The 16,151-nt window shown below is 37.4% G+C and overlaps 1 protein-coding gene across 4 annotated transcripts in view; it reads right to left on the bottom strand.

Annotated features, from left to right (window-relative positions):
• IDE (insulin degrading enzyme) overlaps positions 1–16,151 on the bottom strand; it is a 74,075-nt gene that overhangs the window by 17,504 nt on the left and 40,420 nt on the right. For 3 of the 4 annotated variants that reach the window (XM_075108197.1, XM_075108194.1, XM_075108196.1), the window contains exons 12-17: positions 15,926–16,028; positions 14,829–14,951; positions 12,348–12,430; positions 6,476–6,620; positions 3,640–3,750; positions 1,441–1,561 (exon numbers count right to left, since the gene is read on the bottom strand). In XM_075108197.1, the coding sequence (XP_074964298.1) occupies positions 1,441–1,561; positions 3,640–3,750; positions 6,476–6,620; positions 12,348–12,430; positions 14,829–14,951; positions 15,926–16,028 (686 nt within the window). Of the gene's footprint in view, positions 1–1,440; positions 1,562–3,639; positions 3,751–5,799; positions 5,945–6,475; positions 6,621–12,347; positions 12,431–14,828; positions 14,952–15,925; positions 16,029–16,151 lie in introns of all 4 variants that reach the window. The other variant, XM_075108195.1, reaches the window with a different exon arrangement.

Here is a 16,151-nt window from a genome sequence, read left to right as displayed (position 1 = left end):
CTGTACTGTGCTTAGCAGTCTTTCCCTCTCTTAAAAGAAGTGCCTGACCACCAGTATAAAAATCAAATTTCCGCATTTTTTTCTGATTCCAAATCAACATTTTATTATTGTATAATCCTAATCTTCATTTTTGCCTCCAGAATTACTTATTAATAGTGCAAAAGATTACAGTCACGCTGAGTGTAAGAGAGGGGAAGGGGCGGGGGGGGGAATGCATAAACTCCCTGTATTTGAATCAGATTTCCAGAAGTGCTGAGTAGACAGCATTCCTTTCCAGCATTCCATTTCTAGCCATTCTTATGCTGAATACAGTAGGATTAATCTTTGAAAGACAACTTAAACATGGAACAGAAAATCTCTTCAAAATTCAGTAGTCTTTAAAAAAGGAATCACCTACATAAAGCTGAACTCACTGCCATGAAAATGAGCATTAGTTTTGTCATTGACTTCACAGGCTGCACTGGCACCACTGCTAATCTCAAAGATACCTGCAATAATTCAAGAAACTTTACAGCTAAACATTTATATTTCTGTCCTGGAGCAATCCTGTAGAAAAAACACACACCCCTGTGCAGCTGACTCAGAGTATCTATAGAGTCCATCTTAATGAAGCAGTTTTCAGCATCACAATTTCAAACATTATGGTATGTGTCAGTCTTTGACAACTATGGATACGTATTCCCAATCCACCCCCTCAAATGAATACAAAAGCCAGATATTCTTCTTGAAAAAGAGTGTCTCAGTGTATTCAAGAAGATATTACAAGATATTTTGCAAACTGTTGCAGTAACAGCCTTTTGTTGCAACGCGGTAAGATACAGGTAGGGAAGAGTTCCTCAGCTATTACTAAAATCAATCAAATCTCTTCATTTGAAATTTATTCTTCCTCCAAATATAGTGTGGCGCCTTGTCTTTGTTAAGAACTACAATGTTCTTTATTTTTTATCATCATTATTATCTACAGAAAATACATCTTTTTTCTTCATTATCTACAGTTCTTTATTATCTACAGAAACAGGAGTTAGGATTCCCTGATAATGGAAAAAACAAAACAGTACACACATTGGGAAGTACAATGCAAACGCACTCCCCGTGTGTCTGCAAGTTGTCAACTACAGCCAAATGATTTTAGCAGTGTTGGTTAAGCATTGGATTCACCATACCCAGACTCATGTCCACAAAGCTGTTCAAGTTTTGCCTGAACTTTCACCTGCAAGTTGTGCCGTTTGAGGCCTTATGCCTGAACTACTATACTTTCTAGAAACCGGAGGACAAGTGCAGAGGCATTGACATCCACCAGCATCAGCTGAGGTCTGGCACTGCAAGGGCTTCACTTGTGTAACGGGCCTGGTTCAAAATAGGTACCTTCAATAGTTTAGTAACAAGACATTTTCCATATGAAAAAATAACAATAATAAAGTTTTAATGGCAAAACATTACCATCTAGAGCTTCTTTTAATTCATCTTTGGTCCAAGCAACTTCTGTCATCAGGAGTCGGAGATAATACATTGCATGCTGGTGAGGCTGTTCAGCCCTGAAGTTATTAAGCGATCTCATGTACTAAAACAAAATAATTAAGTTCAAATTACAGAACTCTATTTCTAGACATGAAGTATTAACCTTGTACTCACTACTTTGTGTACCACCAAAAAGATACATTTCAAATGTCAACAACATTCTCTTGCTTGCTAGACCTCCTAAAAATTGTGTTAAATTACCTTAGTAATAATGCTGTCTTCTAAGCCTATGGGTTAAGCAGTAACCATTAAGGTAGTTGAAATGAGCATGAAATCAAGCTTCTCCATAAAATTAATGACTGGAATTTATGTTATTGCAATTAGACCTAAATAAGGATTTAGATCAAGTAGCTCTACCCAGGAAACACACATTCTATGAGGACTGTCTGGAGGTGGGATGGGAGAATATCGCTAATAGAAAAATATATTTTTTTCCCAGTTGCTTCCCTCGACTGACTTGGTTAGAAAAATACAGGAGCATCTGGGAAATTCTTTGAATTCTTTGCCTGGATAAAGGAGGTATGAAAGAAGAATCAGTCATCTTCTCCAAATAATATCCTTTCTAGTCCAGCTGCACCTTTACAAAATAAGCAAAACCTTTTTCCTCTGCCAAAGGAACCCGATAGTGCAAACTAATAGTTTTGGCAAGCTGGGATCATTTCCGGTACAGGAGAAGAATAACTAATTTCGGGGTACATGAGTGAGAAACAGCAAGCATGAAGTTGCTGAGGATGCATCCTTCCATCTGTTCGAAACAGAAGCCAGAAGCTGGTATCTCCCTTATCTGTTAGGTATAGGCATGAGTGGAAAAATGGTAATCTCCCCATATGATTTGACTTTTTTGTATTTTGTCCTCATTTTACATATACAAAAGGCCTATGTAACAAAAGTCTATAAAAATGACAAAACACGCATAATACAAAGTTCAAGCAAATTGTAAAGACAATCAGGGAAACATTTTAAACTAAAAGAAAATGATCCAAACCAGATATATTCACAGACCTGTGGGTTGGGTTTTTTTATCTTGACATTTGTCACATCTATTTAAAACTTTCCAGACAATTCATGTATCCTAGGTACACAGAGCCCTAAATAAAGCGCTTTATAATAGATCTACCTTGCATTTGATGTCCACTTGCTTAGAATTTCCTACTAAATAGTAGTGAACTAAAGATGGCCCTGGTGGCTGTCTAGGCCAGTCACATGTTCAAAAATCACCAGAAGCAGTGGATTTAATTAAGACTATAGCAAGCAGGCAGCAATCTTCTCTGCAGCCCTAGCTCTCTCATCTACTGCAAACTATTTGCAAGCTTTCTGGGCCAGAAGTCAGCCTGTTCCCCAACACCACTCTAATCCTTGTGCATGCATTTATACCTCCACAACAACTTATTGCTGTGAGTGCCAATATCTAATTTGATAATTTCCTTTGTTCTACCTCTGTCTTGCACTAAAGAAAGCACCAGAAGGGCAATTACGTATCTTGTTGGGCTTAGCAAATGTAATCACCATTCATAAATTTACTTCAGGAGCTTAAAAAAAAATAAGTATCTGACTTAACATTCCATATATATAGATCAGTCATTAAATTTAGGAAGTGAGACTTCTAGAAGTCAGCATGTACTTAACCAGCTGGTTACTTTTGCACCAAAGGAGCTTGGCCCAGGAGCAGAGCTCCTCTTCACATCTTGGGAAAATAAATGCTGCAGATCTTTTCAACACTTCCTTTCCCTCTTCATCCATTCTCCCCTTCTATTACAGCTAGATCCTGCTGGGGCCTTTCCAAATTGTACGACATGATATAAAGTTAAGATTTTATCCCTGGTCCCCCTTCTTAGATTTCTGCTCCTATAAAGGAAGTTGCAATCCCTTGATCAATCACAGGAAAGACTGGCTGAAAGAAGATTCCAGGGCCAGTTAGTTTTAATCCAAGAATGTAATACAAACACTCTGGAGAACTCATGGCTACAAAAAAGACCAATTAAAAAAAAAAAAGTTTCTGCAGTCCCAATGAGGCAGAATTTCACTCTGTATTTCCATGGATGATCAGCCCTCAGATTTCATTTCAAGCCAATGCATTAAATTTTCAATTACTCCAAAATATAAATTTCTCATGTAGCTTACCGCTTCCTTGATAATTTCAAATCGTTTTTCATCAATCTCAAAAGTAGCCATTTTCTCAATGATCTTCTTGAGCAAGATATGTTGCTTGTCATTATAACCTTTTACAGAAAGCTAGGGAGAAAGCGCATAATTTGCTTTAAATGTGGAAGAATAAAACGATTACCAAGTCTTCTATAATTCAGCGAACAATACAGTTTTGAGCACTTACTCTAAATTCAATGTTATTCAATATTAACTCATTCTGAAATAAAATCCCTTTACCCATCAGAAGATGACTAACGAATATAACATTGCATATTTGCCCAGGAGTTATAAATGCAGACAATTAATGTGATTTCATGTTGGTGTAAGCAAATGGTACTCAGAATACAGATCTTTATGTATTATAGGTATTGAGTCCAGTCAGTAAACTATACATTTGGAGTACTGAAATGGTTTTACTCTAGGTTTCTCATTTTAGTAATGAAATCCAGATTTACAGCCTTCTTAAATATTCTCTCCAAATTACTTTTAACCTAGCTTCATGTTTATCTCATTACTCAGAAAAATATTTTGTGTAAGTGGAAGTAAGCCGCACTACAAGAAAAGGGGTACTGTCAACAGCAGCACAATTTATCACCAGCATGGTGCTGGGCTGAAACACCAAGGTAGTTAGTCTATAATAATAATAAGATATTGATCTGAACATACACATTTTTTTGAAAGTATACATGAAATAAACTTGGTCATTTAAAAAACAACATAGAAACTTAAAAATTTCTATATGATTGCATCAAGCTACAGAAAGTTTGTCTAATGAAAAAAAGGCATTAGAAGGCCTTTTGGGGGGAAAAACCCTTCAAAATTCAGTACCCCCCAAAAAAAGGAATTTAATTGTATTCGTGCAGATAATTATTAAGGGTAAAACTAAATTTTAGGACACAGACCACCATACGGGTGAATTCCTGCCTTCCAGCAGGAAGAAATTTTTTCTCTATAGTTGCTGAAACATACCTGAAACCATGAATTTGAAGAAAAAGCTATCACAAATGGATTTATGCAAAGGCTGATATCCTAAATTAGCGTAAGAACCCAAATTGTTCAACAGTCACCATGGGTGATTGTTTTCAGCGTAGCATCTGTCCTTGCTTAAAGTATCAACATTGTACAGTTAGACCTATTGACTATAAAACTTCTTCAGATATACTCAAGAATATTAAAGTTCCCAGATATCAAAATGGAGTAAACTAATTTTAATACGTGAAAATAGAATCTTTAGAGTAGAATACATAGACCCTATAAAAATCAGCTAATATTTAGAATAACTCTAAATTTCTAAACTGTGACTGAATTAACTCTGACCATGGAAACATCAGCAAGCTTTGAAACTGAGAATAGATAACCATGTTTGCAGTAAGTTAAGTGAATGCTACCAGGAAATGAGATTTGCATTGGATAAAAAAAAAATTGCAGAACACTCTTTCATACAGAAAATGTAGAGACAATATACAGTATATTCTCTTACTAAAATGCTTTGGAAAATAATACTTCTCCAGGAAATTTCAAAACATGTTTTGGTATAATATGATGGTTAATAAAAGCTTTTAATAGAATTTCAAGAGAGACTATTAAAATCCCCTATCGTAAATCTCATAGAAGCTGAGTAAGAAATAACAATTTATCACAATATCAGTATTTATCAAGTAAGTATTGTCCACACCTCAAAAGAGATTATAAAACACATAACTAAAAAAAAAGCTAAGGAAAAGCCATAAATATCCAGCATTGCATTCTAATGAACACATGCACAATCCATTTCCACAGTTCGCTACAGCAGAGTTAGAGAATTATAACAAAATCTGTAGAGATTCATTCAACAGAAAAGTTAATCTTTTTGTATAGAAACCAGCAGTAGTACTTTCAAGATTAGCATGCAAGCAAGTAAAAATGTGAACTAGAATGCAACAACTGCACTGCACACACGTTCACAAGACACTGCAATCTTCAACGGGTCACTCAGTACTGATTAAAATACAGTTTTGCTTTGCCTTTAATTCATGAGATATACGCAAGGAAAAAAACATTAACCATCTCATTTTAAAATGCAGAAGTCAAATGTTTTCTCCAAGCTCAACAACTCCCAAGCTGTTTCATTTCCTCCTGCGTTTTTTTCTTACTTACAAGTATTGCATTCATTCCTGATGCAATGCCATAGATCAAACCTGAGAGGCGTGCTGCATATGTATACTCTTTTAAATCATCCTTCAATAACCTGATAAACAGGTATGTCATGTTGCAATGGAGAGGATCAGCATAAATGTAGCGACTAACAAAAAGAAAAACAAAAGAAATGCTTTGATACCTCAAGCAGTGACAAAGTAATGGATGAAGAAACATGACTGAAGAGTATGTATATGCAGCCTCATGATCAGTAGTTCTTGAACAGGAAAGCTGAAGTGTACCATTTATTTAATAGCATGAAAAGGGGGTCTTCTACCCCATCAGTCAGAAAGTTTTTAGTAGATATCTGACAAACTGAAATAATATGCAAGCTTGGATTAGGGTTGTTTTCTTTTTTTAAATGGAGGAACAAATATTACAACTAATTCATTTCATGAATGGTATAAAAATAAAGAAGAAAATTTGCTTAATATGAATGGAAAGATTGTTGAAGACTTCGAACAAAATTCAACTTAAATTCAAATTAAAGAAAGGATGGTTAATAACCAAGATCAAAAGGAGTAACAGCCTTAGACCCATTTTTTAAATAAAAGTCCTTCCATCAAATCAATATTAAAATGTTGATGAGTGGAAGTAATTTTAAGGCTCTAAGCTTTTCCTTGATTTGGGTACTTACATACATCCCATAGATGGTATTTTGGAGATCATAGTTCAAGCCAGCTAGTTCTGCTGCATATGCATACTCGTTGAGGGAGTCTTTGAGTAGTTCAAGGTACAAATAGGCCATGTTACAATGCAAGGGATCCACGTAAGCAAATGGGCTGGAAGAAAATGTTGAAAGTAAAATATGCAGTTTAAAATTATTTCTCTGTTTCTTTTGGCCTTTTAAGTTTGATCTGAAGGAGACAAGATTTACTGCGAGCATGCTGATGGATCCCATTATGAAGGATTCCTATTTTGAAGCCAAATATGAACATACCTGAAAATAATTATGTAGCTTGTTTATGGTTTGAGCGATGCCTAAATAAATTTAAGATAGCAGACAATCTCTTATTTGTGCTCATAAATCAAGAAACACTATATTTACTTTGCTGCACAGCCAGAATTCACCAGGAGTAAAATAAACTAAATACTAAATACACCCTGAATAACCAACATAATTAAATACACTGAAATGAAAGCCCACATACTGAACATTAATTAATATTTCTACACTATCAGAAAATGAAGTAATTTCTGTTACAAAAATTAGGAGATTAGCAATTTGTGGTAGGAAAAATATGCTGTACATGCTAAGTTCAGCCCAGGAAAGAAGTCTGGAATATCCATTTTCATACCACCATAATTTTTTGTGTTATCTTTTCTATGGCAACAACTATACAAGCTCTACTGTTGTATTAGAAGCATCTCATCACATAAAATACTGTCGCAAATTTCTCAGAAAGAGAAATGCAACTCAAAGACACAAGCTGTGTTTCAACTGCACTAATTGTTAAATATTGGTGTGTTTTAAAGATTTGCAAAGTCAAGACAAGTTACTTGTTCTATGATCAAATATTTATTTTAAATGCTTCTGAAGTGCACGTAAACTTATTAGCAATTTCACAGAAATAATCAGCAGTATCTAAAACAATTTGCTGTCAGGATATGGCTTACTATTCAAAACCACACCATTTGCATAATTTTCCCCTAACTAACACTAAGCCATATTCAGAGACATGCTATTATATACGTCTACATCTATATAGCATGGTATTTCATAGTGTATAACAATGTTAGTGTAGTAAAACAAAGATCACATTGCTACAACACACATGCTGATAACTTTAAAATACATTGCAAAGGTATTTTTAAGAAGGTTCCTAGTAGGTTTTAGTAAGGCCTTGACTTCTCCTTCCTCCTAAATTAAGGAAAGGAAGCAGTGGAAGAGATTTTTAAAAAAAAAAAAAAAAAAAAAATCTATTAGAGAAGCAGAGCCTACTATAGTCTGAAATCTTAGCCTAGGATATGTTTTTTTACTGCCAGTGCATTAATTATTCTGGGCTTGGGCTTTTGTAACTTAAGCAAACAGATCAGTAGAAAAGAAGAGGACACTGCTATTTGCATTTTCCCCTACAATGAGAATTTCCCAAAACTGAGCAATTTCAATATGCCAAACGATGCAAATCCAATTAATACTGAATTTTTAAATTAAGACTTAATTCAAAGCAACATGTAGGTCTATCGTATGTAATCATAAACTTTCCTCCAAACTCATTATATTCTTTTCCATCTTGATACCAGAGTAGACACTTAATCAGCTTGACTGATTACTACATCCGTATCAGTTATAACTTCTGTATACTCAGTTAGCTGCAGTGGCCAACAGGGAATTTTGCAAATAATTAAGACTACTAAGTCATTAATCTTCAAGTGAAAAATAACAGAAAACAATTATTATAACACTGTTCTGGGAGTTGCCTTCTATTACTGACAACTTTGTAAATAAATGCTTATTTCTAGTTTACCTTTGTTTTGACTAGACTTGAGGGAAAACAACTCAATCGTTAATAGTATATTTGAAAAATCTTAAAGTCTAGTCTTTTCCCCTTTCAAACAGGGCTGTAAGTGACATAGCTGGAATCCACACTGAAATGTTGATCCTGGGCTACCTTATGAGCAACTCAAGTTGCTTGAAATATTTCTTAAACTGGAAGGTAGCAAGCATCCTGCTAAAAGTAATTAACGTTGTATTTTTTAACATCCATCTCTCTAAACCTTGGGAAACTTGAAGTGCAGAGTTTATAATTATGTTTAGAAAGTTTTAAAAACAACAGAACATTATATTGTTATTTTCCTTCCTTTCAAAAAAAGGATACTTGTTGAGTTCTTACGTCGTAATGCATACAAAAGCAAAAGCTTATCATCATCCTTTAAGCTGGATGCTAAGTCCCACGTCAGAGGTTTTTACTGTGGTGTTTCTTTAATGCAAGGCTTTTGCCATGTAATGATTTTCAGTTTTGAAACAATGTGACTTCAAAAGGTTCATATATTCAGATTGTTCCTATTGGATTTTTATGTTTGAGGGAGAAACCACCCTCATCAACTTCCTCTTAATTTACACAGCAGCTGCTGCTATAACATCCGGGTTAGAAGTTCTTCCAAAAATTTGTGATGACCAGGGGTGCAGACAGAAGAAATCCTCCTAGTTTTTTCTATCTTACTGAAGCAGTCTATAGTGTGAACAAATTCTTGTAATCTGCTACAAGGCAGCATAGCCATCATATTCTGATCTAGAATTGGGCATAAAACTTTATATAGAACTCCATGTTATTAAGATGCCTTTATTCACAATTCACTTGGCCACAAGAGCTATGGCTAATTTCATCAGGTCTCATGAATAAACACTATCCATTTCACCATTTCTTCCAATGACCATCAGTGTGAGCAGTCTCAAAATAGATTCACTAAGAATCTTCCTTAAGTATCAAAACCAGACAAACCTGCTTACAACTTCTTTTGGAGATGATGTACCCCATATTGTCACAATCTCCTCACATCCATTCATATACAACTACCACCTTATTTTTAAAGAAAAGGAAAGAACCCTCACCCCCAACCCTAAGAAAAAAGCCAGCTTTCCATCTGTAACCATTTCTAGGGGGAAAGAGGCAAATCATTCCATTACATTAGTCTGCAAAGCTCAAGTACTCAGAATAACACATGATCTCTGGAATAACACATGATCTCTGGAGGTCATCTCATCCAACCCCCCTGCTTGAGCAGGCACACAGGAATAGCCTTTCCAGCAGTATCACTGAATCATTTAATTAGGCCAGAGAAGGACAGTTCCTGAAAGAATCTTCACTTTCAGTAGTCCAGCACAGAAACAGCTGCACTCTAAAAACAGACTTTATTTTTTTTAATTCAAAAGTTAGAAATTATTCTTGAAAGGAACACTAAGAAGGTACATCATTATCATGCTCACTTTAAAAAAAAATAAATAATTTTACTGTGAGAAATATAATGCAAGATAAGAATTAACATTACAGCACTTTATTATGCATCTTGAGGCGAGAATCACATATTCATTGATAATACAGTGTTCTTCTAAAAAAAAAATCAGTTAAAAACGCACAATTTTAAGCACTTAGAATTTTATACGGGTTTGCATTATGCAAATTAAAACACAATTTGAACCTTAAACCATTATCAGAAGAGTATTTTATAAAGAAAAACTATCTCAGACGAGTTGCAATTTAGTCATTAATCACAGAATCACAGAATGGTGGGGGTTGGCAGGGACCTCTGGAGATCATCTCGTCCAACCCCCCTGCTTGAGCAGGCACCCCCAGAGCAGGGGGCACAGGGACGCGTCCAGGCAGGGTGTGAATGTCTCCAGGGAAGGGACCCCACAGCCTCTCTGGGCAGCCTGTGCCCCTGCTCTGGCACCCGCACAGGAATGGAGTTTTGTCTCATATTGAGCTGGAACTTCCTGTGTTCCAACTTGTGCCCGTTGTCCCTTGGCCTGTCATTGGGCACCACTGAAAAGAGCCTAGTCCCATCGTCCTGACACCCACCCTTTAGATATTTATAGGTATTGATGAAATCCCTCCTCAGTCTTCTCTTCTCCAGGCTGAAAAAACCCAGGTCTCTCAGCCTTTCCTCATAAGCGAGATGCTCCAGTCCCCTGAGCACCTTGGTATCTCTCCGCTGGACTTGCTCAAGCAGTTCCACGTCCTTCTTAAACTGGGGGGCCCAGAACTGGACACGGCACTCCAAATGTGGTCTCACCCGGGCAGAGGAGAGGGGGAGGATAACCTCTCTCGACCTGCTGGCCACACTCCTTTTAATGCAGCCCAGGATACCGCTGGCCTTCTTGGCCACAAGGGCACATTGCTTGCTCAGGGTCAGCTTGTTGTCTTCCAGCGCTCCCAGGTCCTTCTCAGCAGAGCCACTTCCCAGTAGCTCAGCCCCCAGCCCGTACCAGTGGACGGGGTTGTTCCTCCCCAGGGGCAGGACCTTGCACTTGCTCTTGCTGAATTTCATTGGGTTCCCCTGGGCCCAGCCCTCCAGCCTGACCAGCTCTCGCTGGATGGCAGCACAGCCTGCTGGCGTATCAGCCACTTCTCCCAGCTTGGTGTCATCAGCGAACTTGCTGAGGTTACACTCTGTCCCATCATCCAGGTCATTGATGAATATGTTAAACAGGACTGGACCCAGCACAGACCCCTGCGGAACACCACGAGTGACACGCCTCCATCCAGACTCTGCCCCATTGATCGCAACCCTCTGAGTTCTGTTGTTGAGCCAGTTCTCTGTCCACCTCACTGTCCACTCGTCCAACGCACACTTCCTTAGCTTGGTTATGAGGATGCTATGGGAGACAGTCTCAAATGCCTTACTGAAGTCAAGACAGACAACATCCACTGCTCTCCCTTCGTCGACCCAGCCAGTCACACCATCGTAGAAGGCTATCAGGTTGGTCAAGCATGATCTCCCCTTGGTGAATCCATGTTGACTGTTTCTGATAACCTTCTTGTCCTCTACATGCCTGGAGACAGCCTCCAGGATGAACTGCTCCATCACCTTTCCGGGGACGGAGGTGAGGCTGACTGGCCTATAGCTCCCCACGTCCTCCTCCTTGTCCTTTTTGAAGATGGAAGTGACATTTGCTGTCCTCCAGTCCTTGGGCACCTCTCCTGTCCTCCACGACCTTTCAAAGATGATGGTGAGTGGCTCAGCAAGAACATCCGCCAGCTCCCTCAGCACTCACGGCTGCAACTCATCGGGGCCCATGGATTTGCAAGGATCCAGTCTGCCTAGGTGATCTCTGGCCCAATCCTTCTCAACTGATAGTGGTAAGTCTTCCTTTCTCCAGATTTGTCTCTCTGGGGGCTGACATGCCTGAGGGACAGCCTTAGCAGTAAAGACTGAGGCAAAGGCGGCATTCAGCAATGCCACCTTCTCTGCATCCTGCGTTGCCAGGGCCCCTTCCTTGTTCAGCAGTGGGCCCACTGTATCCCCAGTCTTCCTTTTACTGCTGATGTATTTAAAGAAGCTCGTCTTGTTACCTTTGACATGCATTGCCAGATTTAATTCCAAGTGGGCCTTGGCCTTCCTTGTCACATCTCTGCACACCCTAACAACATTCCTGTATTCCTCCCAAGTGGCCAGTCCCTTTTTCCACATTCTGTGAACCTCCTTCTTCTGTTTGAATAATTAAAAATAATATACAAGCATTTTAAAAGAGGTATTGCAAAGGTCCTATTGGCAGGCATAATTTAGGTACAGCAACTAAAACAAATTTTCTTCTATGTTTTATAAGTATTTTTAGATGAACCTTTCCTGTTAAGACAGACGGAGCACCTTGAACTGCTTGCTACTCAACTAATGCGTAATTTATACGGGCCTTCCTGCTATCTGTGTCTTATTCCGTATTCCCAAGTAAGGACAAATGTTTTGAAGCCTCAGTATAGGCAAGGAAGTTTTTGCCACAGAAACGCAGAGTCCTAACAAACAAGAAACTTTTGGAGAGCAATTTATGTGATATACTTAACATGGCATACCTGAAAAATTCAAAGTTGAGACAAGCTTTTGGCAAAAAAAATTTGTCATCTTGCTTGAACCACAGTTTGCTCATAGCAGTGTCCTGTGTCAAGAAAAGAGGTTTTGTTAAGTTACCTAACTTTTAAATATAATACGTTACATTATTTTAAAAAGTATCTTCACCGCTTCAAATCTGGTTAGTGTTGTCCCCTTAAATTCATATTCTTGCCATATACATTTGTGTAGACATCCATCCATCCTTGTTCAGACTCTCTTCTTACCATGTGTCACCCTAACAAGCAGTTAAATGGCTGCAGCATTGTGAATGAACTTATGATCAAAATGGGAACTACTCTTCTAGAGCAGGAGTGATCAAAGACAGATATAGAGTTAGCTTCACAAAATGCCTTGCTAATGCTGGCATTAAAAGATGGGCCATTATGCAGCACTACAGCAACATATAGTTACATGTCTTCAACTACGAATATAATTGTCTATTTAGTGCTTTTAGTAAAAAATATTAATGCATTGCATGTTGTTTTAAAGTAACATTCATAACAAAAAAACCACATACATTTAGAAAAAGTAGTGAAACTAGTTGGAAATTAGTTAAAAGATCTCTCATCATAGTAAAGGCAAGAATTTTAACAACCTCCCCTATTGCTTCTTCTCTCAGAAGAACTGTGAAATAGATACTGTCTCTCTGTTCCAACTCTAGCTGACTTTCCCCTGCAACCCCTTTTCTTTAAATTGTTGTAGATAAGAAGAGAGAACTTCTAAATGTAAAATTGTTTTTCTTTCTCATATTTTTGAGCAGATGTTCTTTGCTTCTCAGGGATTTGGCATAGTATTTTCCCCCTCCTTTTTGCATAGAAGAAATAAGTCTCTTACAGCGAACCTTCCTCTACACAATATTCGACTCATACTAAAAAGCCAAATTACAGCTTCTCTGTGAGAGAAAAGAAATTTTATTCTGTTAAATTGCTACTATGCAGCTTAGAATACATCTGACATCAGGGACAGAATGATAAAGAGTACAGCCTGTCTGTGGTACTGGTGACCTGATCCAACAGCCGGAGATCGCAGGCTGCAGACCATAGTAACAATTTGGCCCTCAGGCCAAAGACTGTATGCTAACTGCCCTCCTTCCTGAGGGTTTTTCAGGGCAAGATGTGCCATTACAACAAAGGTGACCCAGTGACACGCTGCCAGCAAAAATGGTTATCCTGTTCCTACCCTTCTGTTCCTGTCCCTCCCTTTCTCTACAACACTGTTCCAGTCTGCAATAAGCTCACTTAGGCATATAAAACAGCAGAAAAATTCAGGTTTTGTACAGCTAATCTCTGCTGATTTAGTCCTTACAATGTTTTGCTGTGGGGCCGGACAAATGCCAGGGCCCAGAAAAGGTAAATGGCACAGACATACAGCTGAGGAGAAAATAAAAGAGATACAGGCAGGATAATATCTATTTCATGAGGTACAGAAGATTAAAAACATTTTTCCTCAGAAAACATATTTTAAAGGGAAAGGAAAAACTAAAAGCAAATACATTTCTAAAGCAATGATGCCTTAAAGCAAAGCTTTTGCGTAGATCAATTGCCCAACTGCTACAGAGGCACTGAAGGACCATCAGGTTTCTGTAGCAAACCAATTAGTGTTAATAGAGCTATAGTATGCGTCCCTGCTGAGGTTTAGCGTTTCAGTTCGGGATGAACATAAGCATATACTCAAAGTCCTTCTCTGTTAATAATATTGCTTCAAGTATATACCTAAAATGCCCTGTGCAGAACAAATACATTTTCCTAAAGGATGTCTTTGCACTAAAGTAGACATATTAATCTAGTGTGCAAAAAGTATTCCTGAATTGAGTATTCAGGCCGAAGCACAACATGTAATTGCAGGAGACTGCCTGTTTACCCTCCAACTAAGCCTAGAACAGAGATGAGCATTAGCAAAGACAACTATGCTTTACTAGTGAGAAGTAATTTTTAGTAAATGTTAGGTACTCAGAAAAACTGACATTTACTAATCATCTTGAGATCATTAAATGATGCTTCCAGGAGATTGGAGTGTGATATGTATTTACATGTTTATGTTTCTCTCTCCCTTTTTCCAGGCAATCGCAAGCTTTTTCCATACACAGTTACAAAAGAATAGCCTTGTCTACACCCTCGACTTACCAAACACTACGCAAAAAGAAGGTAGGAGTGGCAGTCACCCTTCTGCTGAATAAAGAGCTTTAATACCATTTCTATCAATTGTTAACACACTTTCAAAAGGGCAAAGAGAGTTTGTAGATTCATTTTCATAGGAACTCAAATAGCCATAATCCAAAGCTTAGCATGAATGAACTTTCTACTGTCTTTCTAGTAATATCTTTAAGTTTTGTACTTTATTATGCTTTGGAATACGACCTGATCTGTATTTTAAAAACACACAGGAATTAACTGCTAACTTCCCAGATTGTTAGCTAGCAAACAGAACAAATACAGGTAACTTACCTTGACAAGGGCAGGATACTGTGTCGCATCTTTTTCCAATGGCAAAATCTCAAAGTTAGTAGGAATGAACTCATTCTTCATTGGAAGCTTGAATTTCCCATTCAGGTCGGCATTTTGCCATTTCTAGATAAACAGGAGAAACAACGAGGCTAAGTAGAATTTCTGCTTAAATAATGGATATATACTTAATTATTTTATGCTGTAACAAAATATTTTAGAATGTGTTCCACTAACTTATGTGTAAATAGTATTAAGATAACAGGAAAAGAGAGAAAAATCTGGGAAACCAAGTTGGAGTAGGCTATCAGCAGGATGAAGTGCTCCTAGAAGGAAGACAAAAGATAAAAAATAATTTTGAAAAGGTTGCAGTAGAGTGGAAGGTGGTTCTATGTCTCATCTTTCTGCTACTGTGAACTCTAAATGAAGGTATTAAACTAAATACATAAAAGTAAGAATTCTAATCATGAACATAGGTATGGACAAGCTAAAAGAAGTGAAGTGCTCCTATGCAATATCTGTTCCAAGCATGCTCAGCAAGCTCTAGGGTGTATTTTACAGCCATCTCTTCTTAAAAGACTAGATCAATAACAAGTTTCAGTTAAGAATTTGCCCTCCTCCTTTGCTGGAGTTCTGATTTTCAGAAGCTCATTTAATTGGCAAAGTATACTCATTTTCTAAGTTGCAAAAATAAATTTCAGAAACACAAATACATAGAGCAGTTGTGAAAAGATTCCTTTCTTAAGAACACATTAGTTCATTAACATTTAATAGAGAGTTTTAAAAAGTTAATGCTTACATTTTTTAAGTAGCCACTGTGTATTATGGATCTTTTATAGTAAAAATGGTATAGCGCTCCCTGTACTTAACATGGTTTAAAACCATTAAAATATATCTGTCCTATATAATAAATATTTGAAATCTGAAGACTAACAAAAGATCCTTACTTCTCATAATATTAAACAGACTCATTGTACAATTTTCAATCTATGAGAACAGCAGATTTAAGCTCTCCCTTCAACTAAATGGAAAATTAGACAAAGAATTTACCACTGACTTTCACTTACAGATATTAGAATATATTAAAAGGTTTAACATGCCTTAATTACTTCATCAGAAATTGCTTCTTGCTTGTACTGTGTTCCATACCAGTCTTCTGTTCGATCAGTTTTTCCTTCAAAAGACTTGGAAACTATTGCAACTCTGAAAACAAAGAGACAAAGCACTTTGGCATGAATGTGTCTGAGAAAAGACTGAGAAATTATTCAGAGCACTATTTCTGTTCCATCGCTAGATGCATTTGTTTCTGGAAATGGTCCCTGGATA

The sequence above is a fragment of the Phalacrocorax aristotelis genome, chromosome 12, assembly GCF_949628215.1.
Source record: "Phalacrocorax aristotelis chromosome 12, bGulAri2.1, whole genome shotgun sequence".
In the NCBI taxonomy this organism is placed as follows: Eukaryota; Metazoa; Chordata; class Aves; order Suliformes; family Phalacrocoracidae; genus Phalacrocorax; species Phalacrocorax aristotelis.
The sequence above is the reverse complement of the archived record's forward strand: the minus strand, read 5'-3'. Positions and strand labels throughout refer to the sequence as shown.